Source organism: Lipotes vexillifer, unplaced genomic scaffold (genome assembly GCF_000442215.2).
Source record: "Lipotes vexillifer unplaced genomic scaffold, Lipotes_vexillifer_v1.1 scaffold613, whole genome shotgun sequence".
Classification (NCBI taxonomy): Eukaryota; Metazoa; Chordata; class Mammalia; order Artiodactyla; family Lipotidae; genus Lipotes; species Lipotes vexillifer.
Window position 1 is genome coordinate 805,287 of NW_006792345.1, and position 17,295 is coordinate 822,581.

General features: G+C 46.2%; 1 protein-coding gene across 2 annotated transcripts in view; it reads right to left on the reverse strand.

Moving 5' to 3' along the window:
* Positions 1-6,663: 6,663 nt before the first annotated feature.
* Positions 6,664-17,295, reverse strand: part of GFPT2 (glutamine--fructose-6-phosphate transaminase 2) — a 46,504-nt gene continuing 35,872 nt past the window's right edge. For both annotated transcript variants that reach the window (XM_007465515.1, XM_007465514.1), the window contains exons 14-19: positions 15,245-15,402; positions 14,980-15,094; positions 12,043-12,170; positions 9,952-10,119; positions 8,766-8,927; positions 6,664-7,544 (exon numbers count right to left, since the gene is read on the reverse strand). In XM_007465515.1, the coding sequence (XP_007465577.1) occupies positions 7,500-7,544; positions 8,766-8,927; positions 9,952-10,119; positions 12,043-12,170; positions 14,980-15,094; positions 15,245-15,402 (776 nt within the window). In that variant the 3' untranslated portion in view covers positions 6,664-7,499. The remainder of the gene's footprint in view (positions 7,545-8,765; positions 8,928-9,951; positions 10,120-12,042; positions 12,171-14,979; positions 15,095-15,244; positions 15,403-17,295) is intronic.

Here is a 17,295-nt window from a genome sequence, read left to right on the forward strand (position 1 = left end):
CCGCCGCCGCAGTGGGTGTGAGGGGCGCCGAAGCGCTTAGATCCCTTCCGGTCTGGCTCCCTTCTCCTCCTCCACCGCCGCCGCCGCCGCCGCAGCGGCGCCCGGCCTGACCGACCCGCGCGCCGACCAATCAGAGCGCGGTAAGCCGGACTGGTGCAGCCAATCGCGCGCGGGATGGTGGGGGCGAACTACTGCCGGGCGGCTCGGGCGGGGCGGCGGGCGGAGCCAGGGCCCTCAGTGACTGGAGAGCGGCGCTCCAAGGGAGCGCAGCAGATCGGATCTGCGCTTTATTGACGCAGGCACTGTTCGGCGAGCTAGCTGAGCTCGTTGCCCCCACAAGGGCCCACGGCGCGGCGGCCGAACACGGAGCCGGGAGACGGTGGAGAGGGCGGGGTGGCGGGACCGAAAGCTGGGCCACAGGGCTGCAGGTGCAGACTGGCAGCGGCGAGTCGGCCTGGAGGGAGACGGAGCCGGTCCATTTGGGGGAGAGTCCGGGGTGAGGGGAAGCTGGGGCCTTGGCGTCCAGGACCGGGAGGCGGAGGCGGAGGCGGCGAAGGAGTGGGGACGAGAGGAGAGGACCTTGGATTCCTCTGCTCATGTGAACGAGTTTGTAAGGGTGCTCCCAGAAGTCGGGGACGGAGATGCGAGGAGATGGCCATGTGCAGACAAGTATCCTCGGCAGGTCAGCGACAGGGCAGGAGAGGACAGGCTGGTACGCCTGGGGCAGAGTTCAAGCTTCTGTCTCAGAGGAGAATGGCAGAGTCATAAATGGAGGGAAGGAGTGCAGTGCTGAGGGCCCCTAGGACCTGGGGTTTGTTGACACTGACGGTTTTTTTTTTCCCCTTATCCTGATCATTTCATTTATTTTTTAAACATCTTTATTGGAGTATAGTTGCTTTACAATGTTGTGTTAGTTTCTGCTGTATAACAAAGTGAATGGAATCTTTAAAAAAATGGTTCTGATGAACCTAGGGGCAGGACAGGATTAAACACGCAGATGTAGAGAATGGACTTGAGGACACGGGAAGGAGGAAGGGTAAGCTGGGACGAAGAGAGAGAATAGCATTGACATATATCCTCTGGATCTGGTTCCAGCATGTCTGGAGTCGTGTGAAATGATGGGAGAGGTGTTGTCGGATCTGTGTTTGGATGAGCAAGGCTGGAAGTGAGGCAAGGAGGCTGGACACAATGGGGAAAAGCTCAGAGGTCCGTGGATGGGGTGAGGGGAATTGGACTTTGCGGATGGGGAGACTGGTGTGGACTGTGAAGGAGGAACAGTCCTCACAGGGTGGCCAGGACCACAGGGTGGCCAGGGCAGGGGCCAAACTTGGGGGAAGGAGCAGGACTCTGCAGAGGGGGGAGGTTAAGGGGCTGAAGGGCACGGAGCAGGGTGGCAGAACTGGGGGAAGGTGGCAAGCCTGTGACCCACGGCCAGGCTGGGGGCACCAGGACCTCAGAAGAGAGGTAGGGTAGAGGAAGGGATCCAGGTGTGGTGTGCCCCTTAGGCCACCCGCACCTTGGCTACCAGAACAAGTTTTCTAAAACAGTATGGCCCATCCCTGCTTGAAATTGTAACTCCTGAGTGTTGCCTGATTGAGGAGGGCCCACTTGATAGGCTCCTGCCCACACTGAGCCTTACTGCCACCTGCCCCAGGTGCACAACAGAAAACAGGGAGCAAAAATTGCCACCATCAAGGATTATGGGAAACTGTCGGAGCTGTGGTTTTACGATGGGGCACTCATGGGTGCTTCTCCTCAGATTAGGAAGGAGCACCCATTCTCACACACAATCCAGCCCTGACTTTGCAGCACTCACCCCATGGAAAGTGAGTACCAAAAATCACTGTACACACATACAAACCTATATGCATTTCCTGCTGTGTTTTCTGAAAGGATTCTGCTTTTTTCTGGCTTATGATGAAGTACAGGGAACATTTATGGACATAGAGCTAAGGTGACAGGTTGGGGGCCGGGGAGCTGGTCTGTGCTTGGAAGAGTGCACAGGATTCTGGTTGAGGCCAACAAGAGAGAAGATCCTGTCACAAGTGTGAGAACTGCAGGGGTGGGGGAAGGGGGAACACATGAGCACTGACAGCTGATCTAGCCTGCCAGGTGGAGAGGAGCAGTTGAGGAAGGCCTCCTGGACAGGAGGAAGCCCCAGCTGAGGCTGGAAAGCCAGCAGTTGTTTTGGGCCAGTGCTTTAGGCAGAAAGCGCACTCAGACCCAGAGGTTCAGAAGTGAGGACATGCATGCTATGTTCAGGGAACCACACATCACCTAGTCTTGCTGGAGATGGAGAAGGGGGACTGGAGAGTTTTGAGGGCTTTGAGGTGCGTGGACTGGCACAGCTGACTGGAGGCCCATAGGCTGGCTTCAGCTCACTGATATGCCTTGTTTAACCCTGAGAGTTGTTTGTTGTTTTTTAAGTTTTTTAGTTGCCAACATTTAAAAATTGGGAACTTTCACCTTGGAAACACTCAATTGTTGGTTTCTCTTGAATAGTTAAAGCTCTGGCAACGTGGGGCCCACATTTGCATAGTAGTCAGCTGGAACTGAGTGGCAGCTGCCTCTTAAGGTGAGACCCCTAGTTCACCACAGTCTCCACGACTCCCTATTATCCACATCTGCCTGCAACTTCACTCATCCCTTACCTGCTAGGCCTTGGGGCATCGCAGGGTGGAGACTTGGCTGTGGAGGTAAAGGGCAGCTGTTGTGGAGTATTAAGAAAGGAAGTGAGCAGAGTGATTAGATGTTTATTTTGGAAAGATCACTAGGGCACATGAAGTTTCAGGGATGAGGGGCTTAAGACCACAAGACCAGTTAGGGAGCTATTGCAAAGGTCCCTGTAAGAGAAGATGAGGTCTGGTCTGGGGCCAAGGCAGCAGGTGTCAAAAGGAAGAATCTGATTTTAAAACTGTTTCAAGACTTTAGGGAAATTCAAATTAAATTACAACCCACTATCACTACACACCCCACTAGGATGGCTGTATGAAAAAAGACAATAGCAAGTGTTAATGGTGATGTGGAGCAAATGGAACTCCCAGACACTGCTGGTGGAAAAGCAAAATGGTTTATCTACTTTGGAAACAGTTTGATAGTTTCAGATAACATTAAACACATACCTGTCATACCACCCAGCAATCCCATTCCTCGATATATACCCTAGAGAAATAAAAGCATGTTCACACAAAGAGCTTACATGAATGTCATAGCAGCCTTACTCTAAACAGTTAAAAACTAGAAACAACCCATGTGTCCATAATTCAGTGAATGGAAAGACAAACTGTGGTACATCCATGCAGTAGGATATTACCTGACACAGAAAGGACTGGCCTGGTGGCGAGTGCACAGCACAGCATGGATAAGTATTAAAAACATGGTAAATGAAAGAAGCCAAACATAAAACTATACATGATTCCATTTATATGACCTTCTGGAAAAAGCAGGGGAATGACTCCCAGGGGCCATGAGTGAATATTTTGGGATGATGGGCATACTCTGTTGTATTTTAATTATGGTGGTGCTCATATGACTATATGTGTGTCAAAACTCAGAATTGTGCACCTAAGAAAGGATGACTTTTAATGTGTGTAAATTATACAAAACAAACTTGATGTAAAGGAAAAAAAAAAACTGTTCAAGAGGTGGAATTGTCAGGTCTTACAGGTAGGATGTAAGGGTGAGAGAGGAGGAGTAGTCAGAGAGAAAAACCTAGCTTGGTTCTTGGCTGGGGACTTCTGCCCTTGGCCTGCTCATGCTTCTGCCAAGGCTCATTAGAGCGTTTCTGGCTGCCCTTCCCTGCCCTTGATGCTGCTGCTGGCAGACACTGCCTACCTCCCCATCCCATGTGGGCCTCTTCACCTGGGTTCCAGTCAGGCTCTCCACTTAGTTGTGCTCCTCTGGGCAAGGGATTAGGCTCAGAGAGCCTCAGTTCAATGGGGAGTGGGCATCGGTGGTGACCCCAACCTGATGGGGGCGCTGCGAGGACTCAAGGAGCAAAGTACCAAACGCGGGGTGCCGACCTTACACACGGGGTATGTGATGTCCTTGAATAGGAAAAGGGAATTAGATACAAATTAAGAAGATATGAATAAATTATGGGCTTTAGTTAATTTAAAATATTATATATATATACATATATATATACATATATATATATATATATATATATATATATATATATATATATATATATTCAGAGCCAAAAAAGAGTTGTTGGAAATTAAATCATTTGGCAGAAATGGAAAATCTTGGTAGTAGACAGGTTGGGAGAGAAAATTGAAGAAATCTCCCAATTAGGAGAGAAAAAAGATAAGATGAACAATAGAAAGGATAAGAAATTACAGGCCATTCCAGCACCTCTGCAGTCAAATGCTCTACCCCTGAGCTATACCCCCCAGCAGCTTCACCTCCGAATAACGGAGAGGCTAGAGAAATAAAAAGAAATCCATAAAAAAGTAACTCAAGAAAACATCCCAGACTTGAAGGTCATGAGTAACCAGACTGAAATCAACACTAAATGAAAAGAGATCCAAGGCACCTTTGTTGTGATATTTCAGAACACAGGGAACAAAAAGAAGGAAATAAAGAGGTCACTGACAAAGGCACACCAGAGTGAGTTTGGACTCCTCAACTGCAATACTGGGAACAAGGTAAGGGAGCATTACCTTTATGATTCTGAAAGAAACATTTTTATCTGACCTAGAATTCTATAATTAGCTAAACTCTCAATCAAGTGTGAGTCATAAAGTCATTTCCAGACATGCAAGGTCTCAAAACATTTATCTCCCAGCATCTTTACTCAAGAAGTATGTGCTCCACCAAAACAAAAAAGGAAACTCAGAAGGAAGACACAGAGACAGGAAGCAAGAGACATGAGAGATGAGGAGAGAATCCCCTGGAGGATGGTGAAAGGTGATCCCAAGGTGACAGCTCTGCAGCAGCTGTGGTGGGCAACTGAGCCACACTGCAGCAGTGTGACCCAGCACATAGACTGTCATCACCAAGACCCCCCTTCCATCAGTCCATCTTCTTAACCTGAGGACAGAAAGCCCAGGAGAACTTGGCCCAGATTCTCATCAGTACTTGGCTTGTCTTGACCATGTGCTAATGAGGGTCTTACCCCTCAGGCTCTGATGAGGACACACATATAACTCACAGAAGTTTCCAGCTTTTCCCTGAGAGCGGGAGGTAGACCACGATTGGCTTGGATATAGAAAGGACAGAGCAGCCCACTCTCACTGACCGGACTTCTGCTGCATGTCCAGCTCCTGGTCTACACTTCAGTCTTGCCAGGCACCTGACTGTGGAGAGCCCAGTGTTTTCCAAGACTCACTTGTGACCTTGCTCGTGAGTTCCCCAGAAAGGGCCTTGTCACCTCCCAGAGGAGCGGAGGTCAGACCATGACTGAAGACTGCTCCACTCATCTCCTCCTGGAGCCTCTGCCCAGCGGGGACAGTGCTGCCCACTCCTTGCATGAATGGTGTGTGCTTGCCCTCTGATTTCAAGACTAGGCAGTATTATTGTTTGAGTATTATTGTGTGGGGTAGATACACAGGTAGAACTATAAAGAAAAGCAAGGGAACAATGAGCACAGAAGTCAGGATGGTCATCACCTCTCAGGTGTTAAGGATGAAATACATTTTTCTGGTTCTTGTTCACACAAAAATGTTCTGGCTAGTTTGTAGTCTCCTAACCTGAAGTTGTATTGGTCATTGTTTGGTCAGGAAGACAGAAAGCAGAGCAGGCATTTCCAACAAGACTTACACACTTGTTAATTTGTGAGAAGGGCAGGAGGAAGGTCAGAGAATGCCATCACAGCCCCTTGGGTTCCTGCCAACTCTCCAGAATTAGGATTTTGGAGGAGCCACAGAAAAGCTCTGCTGGTGGCCACCACAGCCTGGAGCACTGAGTGATGGGTGAGTTGTAAGGAGCCCCACCATAGAGGATATTTTGGTGCCAAGGGCCACAACAGGACCTCCTGTCTGCCTCTGCCAGCACAGAAATAAGTTATATGAATAAGTGATATGAATTTCTCATTGAATAATATAATTTCTAAACTGTCTTTCAAATCTCCCAGAAGTGTCTCTCACTGGTGGAATTTAACCTGGAAATGTAGTTCCCAGGTTTCCAACCCCTGTGATACAGAGGAGAGCATAGAATAGGATGAAAAAGTCACTGAATAGCCCACAGGTAGAACAAAGATCTGATGGGATTCTAGAGCTACACATACCAATTAGTTGCCATGAAGACACCATTCGAGCTGTCTGGGATAGCACTTTCATAGGGAGCCAAACTCCAACTCCACAAGAATTCTGTCTCTGGCTTTCTATCTTCCTGCCTGATTCTATTAATAAAATTGGTGACTTTATAGGCTTACTGGGGGAAAAAAGTACAAATTTGAGTTTCACCTCTGTATGCTTCATTCAGGCTCTGGGCAACCGCCTCCAACAGCTATTCAGTGGATTCTCATTCCAGAGTCCCAAATCTCCTGCATTTTGTTCCATTCTGTTAAAATAGTCATTTTCATCCTAGAAGCACATAGGTCACGGGTGTGGCTACCAACAAACAGGGCTGCCCCCACGAGACATTGCTGAGTTTGTTTTGAGGAGCCCTCAAAAGCATGCGAAAAGAATGAGATTAACAAAAATCCACATGCACAAGACAAAAAAATTGTACTGTATTTATTGTCTTAAAATTGCATAGTACTTTGATTGTGCATGCTTTTAAATAGAGGGCAAGGTAGCCCTCTTGAAACTACTCTCTTGCATGGGATTTTTCAGGCTGTTTTACTATGGGCAGGAGCAGGGACCAAAATGCTGCCTGATCTTAAAAAGAACCATGATCAGAGAGAAGTTGTCGGAGAGATTTAGATGAGAAGACACTGATGAAGGGAGTTGAGATTTGACAGGACTTATAGGAGGCATAGGAAGATGGTGGGAGGGGGCTTCCCTGAAGTCAGGGGACAGGACTCAGGAGCAGCCAAGAGAGGATGGGAAAGGAGAAAGGAGTCCAGAGGGGCAATGCCTGGCGCTCAAATCTGAGATGAATGCTCCCTGCCAGGAGACTGGGTGCACTGGGTAGCCTGAGGGCATGGTCTGGGCGTTACCTCGGCTACAGAAAGCCACATACTAGAAAAATAACTTAAAAGCTATACAATTGTCATTATAAATATTTTGTCTTTAAAACTAACTAGTGTTGGTTAAAAAAGGTTCACAGTTACTCTGAAGAGAGCTGTATCTCTATTGCACGGTATTGGAAAAGTCCACTCAGATCCCATGTGTAAACAATGATTCCCTTCTCCTCTGGCAACTTCTGGACACAGAGAAACACTATCTGCTGTAAGCAAAGCACTTGGGTACAAGGCACGTCAAAGCTGTCAAGCTCTACTGGAATCTACTCAGAACACGCAGAATGCCAGCTTTTCTTCCCACTTGGTGTCAGTGGGACAGGTCTTGAATCATATTAAAGGTGGTGATGGTCTTCTCACACTCTTATTCTCATTCCACGGTTACAGACTTGGCCAGATTTCTGGGGAAGTCGACCTAAAATGACAGAAAGTAGCTGCTCAGGACCCCACAAGTCTCAGCAACACACTGTGTTTATAAAGCCTACTCTCAGAGTATTTGACGACAAGGAGACAGGTGTTCCTGGGCACCTCCAACCATGAGCTCCTTGAGACCTGCATCTTGGAAGCAGTTCCTTATTCCAGAAACTTCACTGAACTGTACAATGTCTAGTTTATGCAATAAATATTTATGGTGCACCTGTGTCATGCAGTGTTAACACTATTAAAAGGATATGATTCATGCTATTAAAAACAGCTAGCTCAATTTGTACTGTTAAAAATTCACTTTTCTTGGAAGTAGATGCACTAAATTATTGGTTAAGGTGGGGACTGGGAAGGAAATGTGACTGAGGATGGTTGATAAAGTAGCCTTCAACTTTATCTACAGGGTCTTATTTCATTTACAATAACATTAAAAAAGAGAAGAAACAAAAATGACAAAATGTCGGCAAATGTCAATGCTGGATGATATATATATCCTCGGATGTTTGTTATATTGTTTTTGGTATTGATATATATTTTTTTAAAGCTTCTCAAACTTGTAATAAAACTATTTCTTTGCACACACACTTTCTGGTGAGATCATAAATCGGTTCTTTTCTGGAACAGAAATAGACAATATAGGAGTTCCAAAATGAATGATTTGCTAGACTGAGGATAAATCTTCTAATGTGGGAGGAAGATATATGTACAAAGATAATTCACTGCAATTGTTATTTATGCAGATATTCCAAAAAATTAGAAACAGTTTAAATAACAGAAGACCGGTTAAGTAATTGTTAAAATCTATGTTGTAAGACTGCAGTGGAATATTGTGCAATGATCAAATGTTGCTTACAAGTTCAAGATGTGAGAAAATATTTGTAATATGTTAAAAAGAAAGTTATAAAAGTTCATCCTTGATATTATCACAAAAAAATCTTTAAAAAAATTCACAGGCACAAGGAAAATACTGGAATAAAATATTAAATTTGCTAATTAACATTGCCTCTGGGTGAGAAGCTTATGGTTTAATATGGCCTTCATACATCTTACAGTTCCCAACTTGTTTTCAGGGGGTATGTTACTTTAAAAAGAGTTATTTTAAATGAAAATATTTCTCATGAATTTTTATGCCAAATAAGTATTTAAGAACCAAAAGGGAACTCTGGGTTATGTCTCTCCCCTTTGCTGGGTGATGTGCAATTTTTAGACGTACGTCATATCCTCGGAGTACAGCCAGGTGGAAGGAGAGGAGCTGTAGTGGAATCACACTCAGGATGCCCTGGAGGCAGTCCACGGTGTGGGGCAGCTCGATTGTTTTATACGCAAACTTGGAACTTTCAGTGTCGTCCTTGGAGCACAGTATGATTGGGCGACCCTAAGACAGAGAAATGTGATCACAGATGCAGATCATCTCTGAAAGAAGCAATCCCTCACACACAGCAGAGTTTCTGAGATAAACATTACAATCATAACAGTGATCTTTTGCTTTTGCTGGAGTTATGGATGAGGCGATGTATCCGATTTGTGTAAAGGACAAAGAGTTTGGGGGCTTTTGGGCGAGGTTCGTATGCTTCCCTGGTAGGGGGTCACCTCCTGCTGCGTTCATGCAGCACCCATTTTTTGAGTGGCTCCAATGTGCCTTGCAAAGAGCAGGAGCTCTTACCCCTTACTCCAGGGGCTCATAGTCAAGTGGTAAGAAAACAAAAATGTAAATAAGCAAACCGATAAATAACAATGAATTTCAGATAAAAGCCACCTGGGCGGTAAAACCCCGTAACATGATTGGGAGACAGTGGTGAGGTCCGAGGAGCTCTCTAAAAAGAAGACTTTTGTATTGAGACCTGAATGATGAGAGGCCAACTCCCTGAAGAAGTGTGGGAAGAATGTTCAGAGCAGAGAGAGCAGCCTGTGTTCTACAAGTTCTAGTGAATTATTGAAACTGAGGGGGTGGTGGGAACTCCTGAATTTGGATCCAGTTGGTCAGAAGTGTGGGTGGCCTAGGAAGCCCAAAGATTGCAGCTAGTGGCTGAAGTGAGGGCGGTCTTGTGGAGGACAGTGCCCTTCACCTGTGAAATCTGACTAACTCTGGATGGCCAATATCAGAACTACCCCCAGGGCTCTCCACCAGACCTGCTCTGGTCTCCACACCTGGGATCCAGGACCCCTCTGGGCAATCTGGCTCACTGGGCCTCACCTAAGAGCTTCTGTGGGCATGGCCGCAGGCTGGCCAGTCCCTTTCTGAATGTGCACCACGCATGAGGGGCCCCAGGAGAGTGTGTGTGCTCACGCCTACTCCCCAGCAGGAACACCCATAGCTGGTGCCAGCAGACGGTGGGTGAGGTGGGCATGTGTGGAAGAGAACAGGAGAAAAGTGGCCCAGCCTGGCAGAGAGCCCTCACCTGGCGGGCCGTGACCTGCTGCAGGGCATTCTGGCATTTGGCAAAGCAAGGATCCTTCATGATGACCATGATGACGGGCATCTGCTTGTCAATCAGCGCCAGGGGCCCGTGCTTCAGCTCCCCAGCTAGGATGCCTTCTGAGTGCATGTAGGTTATCTCTTTAATTTTCTGGGGAAACACGAGGTGGGATCAGTATCACACTGGGAAGACAGGAAGCAGATCAGCCAGAGGGGAGAAAGGGGAGCCGGGAAGGAACGATTCCAGGGAGCAGGGAGCTGAGGGCCAAAGAGGCAGATGGACACATGGAGTGGTCAACAGCACTGAGGGCAGCCAAAAATGCCAGGGCCAGGGGAGAGGGCTGGCTGCTGTCCAGAGCATGCACAAAGCCCAGCACACAGCCTGTGAACCCAGACCAGCTCTAGGACACAGTCACCCACCTTGGATGGACAAGTCAGTGTCAATCTAGCTTTCCCCTTTCCCCTCTGTAGCCAGCCCCATGGCCTCCCTTACAGTTATAATTTGTAATGATGGCATTTTATTCTACACCTTCATTCAATTATCTGATTAATCACTCCCCCAATTCTAGATCATTAATAACTTCCAAAGGGTTGCTCCAACTTAACTATCAAGCAAAATCACACACACACTGGGGTGTTAATGGAGTTTTCCCCCTATGTTTAGAGAGACACATTTTTTTCAGTTATCATTAAACCCATGTCATTGAACTGGTGAGAGTGTTGAAGAAAACATTTCTCAACTCCCTAGAACTATGTATTTGGGTCAGGGAAACATTGTCAGGAGTGTGGCTCCATCCTGGATGCCACAGACAGCTGGAGTGCTGGTACCCAAGTCACCACAGAGGGGCCACTGACTTGTGCCAGCAGCAGCGTAAAAGCTTCTTTCTTTCCCCCAAGACTAACTTGGAGACACAGCTGAATACTCATCTTTCACCAGCACACTCAGGAGCTGCAGCTGAGCACCCCACACCAGATGGCAGAGGCACGGGGCTGGGGTGCCGAAAATGTGCCCTACCCCTGAGAAGCAGTGTGCCTGGCCCCTCACTTCCTTTGACAGGGGTCAGAATATCCACTGGAAGGGTGTGGGAGTTGAAGCTCACTGCAGTCAAGCAATTCATGGCTTGTACCCCACACCCACTCCCCACTTCCTGTAATACTGTGAATGTTTCCCACAACTGGCATCGTTCTTCCAAATGGTGGTGGTGGTGGGGAGCAGCCACTTGTTCCCACGGGGAGAGGAGGGCAGCCAAGCTGAGTTATAGATGATACCCATGTGTGGGTACCAAATGCTGCCTCACCTGTGACAGTCTCCCATTTACCTTGCTTGTTGATCCATAAACAGCAGGTGGATAGTGAGTAAAGGGCAAGCACTAGGCTCGGGTTCCCGGACATCACTTCCCACCCTCTCAGTAGCCCTGTGGTCCTGGCATCTTACCCCTACTCCATTGGCTTTCTCTCAAGCCGGTATGGATCTTTATAGCTGCAGTGGGCAAAACAGCCAATCACTGATATAAAAAATGCAGGAATTTCAATGCTCATTCCTGAAGGATCCCAGCTCCCCTTGGAAATTTGAGGAGTAACAGGGACACTCTACAGAGACCCAACCCTGCAACTCTGGTCTGCCCAAATCCTCCCATGCAGACTGCTTGTGGCAGTGGAAAAAAGCAAAGTCCAAATGGACCTGATTTCAAATCTTAGGCTGATCACTTCCACTATGTAATCTTGAGCAAGATGAATTTTTTGGAGGCTTAGTTTCCTCCTGGGTAAAATGTAAACAATAACTGCCAGCCTCTCAGAAGATACTCATGAGGTAAGAATGAGCTATTCCAGACGGAGCCTGGTGCAGGTTGACACCTCAGGGGCTCTCATAAGGGTGCCCTGCCTCTTTGGCTTCAGGAGATCAGGAGCCCTCATCTCCATGTGGCCAGGGCTAGAATACCTGGTCACTGAGCGACACCCTCCCCTCCCCTAGCACAATGCCCTGCCCTCCTTCCTGATGGTTTCTCGGGGTGTCTCCCATGCCTGCCATCATGCAGGGGCCAGTGGAGGTGGGGGTTGATCAGAGGGGGCTCACCAGGGCTCCTTCCAGGCACGTGGCATAGTTATAGCCCCGCCCCATGACCAGGAGCGACCTCTGTGTGTAGAGCTCCAGGGCCAGGTCGTGGATCTTCTCATCCAGTGACAACACTTCCTTGATCAGCTCTAAGTCAAGCACATAGCAGAGGGGAAGAGCCAGTCACACCAATTATAAAACAAGATTCACAAAGAAAAGTCATGGTGTATAAGACAAGGTTTTAGAACTCACATCACTTACACACTTGCCTTCCTTGTATTAGTTTCAAAGGACTTTAAATGTAGATTATGGGAAATAGCTTGTGTTATCGGCCAGGATTTTATTGTGATGGTGATTCGTATTTGTGTTTATACTTTCCTGAGCACATAAGGTAAGTAGGGAAGTGTTATTTCTAGCTCCATTTTACAGGCAAGGCAACAGAGCTTCAGAGAGGTTAAATCCCCAGCTGACCAGCCACACAGCTGACACTCCATATTAATGCCCCTCATCTGGGCCACATGCCATGTCTGGAAACAAAGCCAGTGTAGGTTGGACCAGCACTTCTCAAACATTTTGGTCTCAGGACTCCTTTACACTCTTAACATTTACTGTGAATTTCTAAGAGCCTTTATTTTTGTGGGTTATAGCTATCAATATTTACCAGAATAGAAGCTGAGAAAATTAAAGATACTTATTCATTCATTTAAAAATAACAATAAACCCATGAAATGAAAAAAATCAGTGAGAAGAGTGGCACTATTTTACATTTTTGCAAATCTTTAATGCCTGACTTTTTCATAAAAGACAGATTTTCCTATCTGCTTCCCCATTCGGTCTGTTGTGATATGTTTTTTGGTTGAAGTACAGGAAGAAAATCTGGCCTCACAGAGATTTGTAGTTGGAGAAAGAAGGCATATTTAAACAACTTTTTCAAATAATTGTGAATGTTCTTTGATAGTACACCAAACTTAAGAAGTGACAATTTCTTAAAAGGGTAGGGGCAAATGTGGAATGAGATCATATCAACAAACTTTTCCTACCTTGTTACATTAAAATGTATTAGTCTATCTTGCACTTACTTAAATGGGTCTTTTACATGTGCATAATTTTATAACACTGCATTGGCCATTTGCAAAATATTGGTTCACTGAGTTACGCAAATCTTCTAAAAATGGACACATTTCATTATAAAATATTTTTTTAAAAAATCATATTTGTTAAAATCACTGTGATCTCATCAGAGATGTTTCTGAGTATTGGGAGGAGGTCAAGCTCAAGCTGACAGCTACAAGTATTCCAGATCATGTTTCGGTTGAAAGCTCGAAGGTTATCATTAGCAACAAAAACTGTTATCAGGGGCTTCCCTGGTGGCGCAGTGGTTGAGAGTCCGCCTGCTGATGCGGGGGACATGGGTTCATGCCCCGGTGCGGGAAGATCCCACATGCTGCAGAGTGGCTGGGCCTGTGAGCCATGGCTGCTGAGCCTGCGCGTCCGGAGCCTGTGCTTCGCAACGGGAGAGGCCACAACAGTGAGAGGCCTGCGTACCGCAAAGAAAAAAAACCCAAAAAATCATCCGGAGCCTGTGCTCCGCAACAAAAAAAAACAAAAAACACCCCAAAAAACTGTTATCAGTTGTTTTTCTCAAAGTGTCGGGATAACTTGGTTCACTTTTGAGAAAATGTCTGCCAAGTACCAACTCAGCTTGTTACTCAATCAATCATAGGGCGCTATTCTCTGGAACAACCTCAGGGTGCTGCATACCTCCCATTTGTCACATAGAATATTAAAAAGTGTTGCAGTTTAATAAGATTAATGCATTTTACCGTATCATCAAAGGCATTCCTAAGTGAAGCTATGTGCATTTCTGTCATGGGTACAGTGTGGTGCCTCTGCCTTGAAATGTGCTAAAGTGCCAGCGGTGGCCACCATTGTCTTTGCAGATGTTCACACAGAGAGAAAGGCAAAAGCATCTTATTCACTAAAAATAACATATTACTAAGAAAATAGTTTTGACTGAAAGGGACCCCAGGACCTTTGGGTTTACATCTTGGTAACTGCCTACTTAGCAGAATAGAGTCCTGTTTTTGCAGGATTATTATCTGGCTTAAAGTTAAGAAAGTTTTTCTTGTCAATAAATTTTCAGCATGTTGTCTTGGTCAGATTCAGACCCCTAGACCTTGTATGGTTACAGGGTGGCTTTCCCTCACTGCCTTCTCTGGGGTTTGCCCTTGGTTCCAGAATAAAGTCTGGTGAGACTGTGAAGGAGCAGTTTGGGCCAGGAAGAGGTGTGAGGCCATTCACTCCTTCTTGTGTATTTCCTGAGCAACTACTGAATGTCTGCCCTGGCTGGACACCTGGCATCCAGCAGTGACTCTGACAGACACGGTTGTGTGCTCACTGAGCTGACATGGTTGGGGAAGACAAGCCAATTCACAGGAGAACAGGTTAATTTCAGATCATGGTCTGTACTATAAAGAAAAGAAATGGGCTGATGTTTTTTAGAGAGCTGGGCAGGGTATTAGTGCCCCTATTAGGGTGGCCAGGGAGGGTCCCAGAGGTGACATTTGAGCTGAGACTTGGGTGATGGGAGGCGTCAGTCATATGAAGAGCTGGAGGAAGAGGGTTTTGGTAGAGGAAAGAGCCAGTGCAAAAGCCCTGTGGTGGAAAGGGCTTGGCATTGCTGAGGATAAGAAGGTCAGTGAGGCAGCTCAGGGAGGAGGAGGGAACTCGATGAGGTCAGAGGCACAGGGGCCCAGAGTGCAGGGCTCCATGGCCTGGTGACAAGTGTGGACTTTAATCTTGGCCCAGTGGGGGCTGCTTCAGGGATTCAGTGGTAAGTAAAAGTTTTGAGGAGAAGGGAATGATTAACAGCATTGTTTATGGGAGAGAGTCAAGTAAGAGAGCAGCCAGGAACAGTCCACAGGATTTGATAATGAGCAGTTTAGCTCTGGAACATACCAGGTAAAGATCTCAGGCCATGGATGATCTCTCGCCTTCTGTTTTGTAGTGAAATGCGGTCTTCGGACATCATCAAACCAAACATCACCAGGGAGATGAACTGACTGGTGTAAGCCTGAGGACAAAACAGTGGTGCTAGCAGAGCCGGGGTGATGTGCATGTGGTGACCACTCAAGACGAGACAGATCCCTGGGCTCCCCTCTTGGCCCCCTGTCCACCCACCCAGCAGAGGCCCTCCTGCGGGTGCCCACATGGTTCCTTCTACCTTGGTGCTGGCCACACCGATCTCCGGTCCTGCATTGATGTGGACTCCGCAGTCAGTCTCTCGGGAGATGGAGCTGCCCACAGTGTTGGTGACACCCACAGTCAGGGCCCGGCGGTCCTTACAGTAGCGCAGTGCCAGGAGGGTGTCTGCGGTCTCACCTGCCACACAGGTCCTTCTTTTCAGCTCACAGGTATGTGGGTTCTGCCAGCCTTAACCCCCAGACCCCAACTCATTTACTTCTGGCCCTTAGGCAGAAATTGATGTCCAGACACAGTTGGTGTGTGCTCAGAAAGGAAAATGCATTATCAACAATTTTTCTGGTTGATTCTTTTTTTTTTTTTTAATGTAAGATGCTCTTTATTCAAGGGCTATGAATACCAAAAACACAGTTAGCACTTAGATCTTGAAAAAGGAGAGTTCTTTAGGTTTAAAAGTAAATAGGAAAATAAAACATTCATAGGGATTTGAATTTGAAATTAATTTATCACTTCTCATTTTACCATTCAGTGTGAAGTGCATATTCTAGGGGATGTTAAGACCTTTCTCATGAAAGTTGGTAAACTGTTCAACTGGATGGGGCCTCCATGTGGGGACCCTGACAGCACAGACATATGGGAGTCACTCGATCACTTGGGTGTTTAGTAATGCAATTAATGTGGTTCATTGTGATCATTTATGTAACTAGAAGATGAAAGCTGATTAGTAAGTGGAACTAATTTGGAAGGAATTTATTAAAAGTTTGTTCATGATTAAGTGTTGAATAGAACATTTAAGGTCTACAATTGATGTTTTCATGAAAAATATGTGAGATTATTTTTTCTAAAAATGGCTCAAGATTCTCTTGTCTCGGCTCTTCTTTAATCTAATTTCTCTTGAATATTAAGACAGAGTGGTTTATAAATACTCCTCCACTTGCTCACTTCCCATTTCCTATTCAACACACTACAGCCTGGCCTTGTGCCCTGGTTGATTCTCTGATTCACGATTTTGCTACTATTTATGTGGCGAGTGCTTGCTCATCCACTGTCTCACTGAACTCTCATGACAACTCTGTAGGGGGCATCATCCCCATTTTCCCTTGAGGATGAGGTACTCAGAGATGGAGCAAATCAATGCCTCACTCACTCAAGGCCAAGTAGCTGTGGGTGATAGAGTGGGCCTGGCTCCCAGTGTCTTTTCTCGGACTCTAAACTGCCTTATTCAGAATGGGCTGAGATTTAAGTTAAAAAGCAAGAATGCCCCTAAATGGTGTTTCTCAAACAGATCTTGTTTTAAAGGAAAACATTTCTTGTCCTAGTGTGTACTCAAATTATTTTTATAAAAAATCTTAAATAGGTTCATGCACAAACCAGCACAAACTTCCTATGTTTGTAAGTCCTAAAGAACTCAAGCTAAATTAAATATGATCCAGAACATAAAACCAAACATTCAATGTTCACAGAGCCACCACTCTTGGCTGTGCTGTCCTAACTTCTTTGCAGTGCAGGCTGGTGCTACTATGGCCCAATTCTCCTCTCCTGTTTCTGCTCAGACTTGCGTCTAGTGCACTGGGGTGCCACAAGGCCTTTCCTTAGCGCCTATGGGAGCAAGGGAGCTCTATCTTCATGGGGAGCTCTATCTTCATCGGCAACGCCCCCATTTTTGATGCAGTTAAAAAAATGTAATGTAAAGGGGTGAACAAAATGAAACTTTAAACCCCTTCTATGAAGTCACTCAGGAGGTGCCACTGCATTATTTTCACATTAAAATCACCTCTGTTCTTTGGTTAGTGGCTTCCACCAATTCATGAAACATTTTTAGGCTCTGACGGGATTGTAAACCCAAAGGTAACAGTGGCAACTGAAGTCATAGGGCAGCACCTGGGTACGAGGTGGTCAGCTAGATGGTGGGTGTGTCTGTGTTAGTTTTTCTTAGCTTGTTACTGAAATGGAAATGGTATTGAAAATTCATAATGAAAGCGGTATAAAAAGATATTAGGGTATTGCTGTTAATGCTTCAATTGTGATAGTGACATTGGTGTTATATTTTTTCTCTTATCATTTAGAGATATG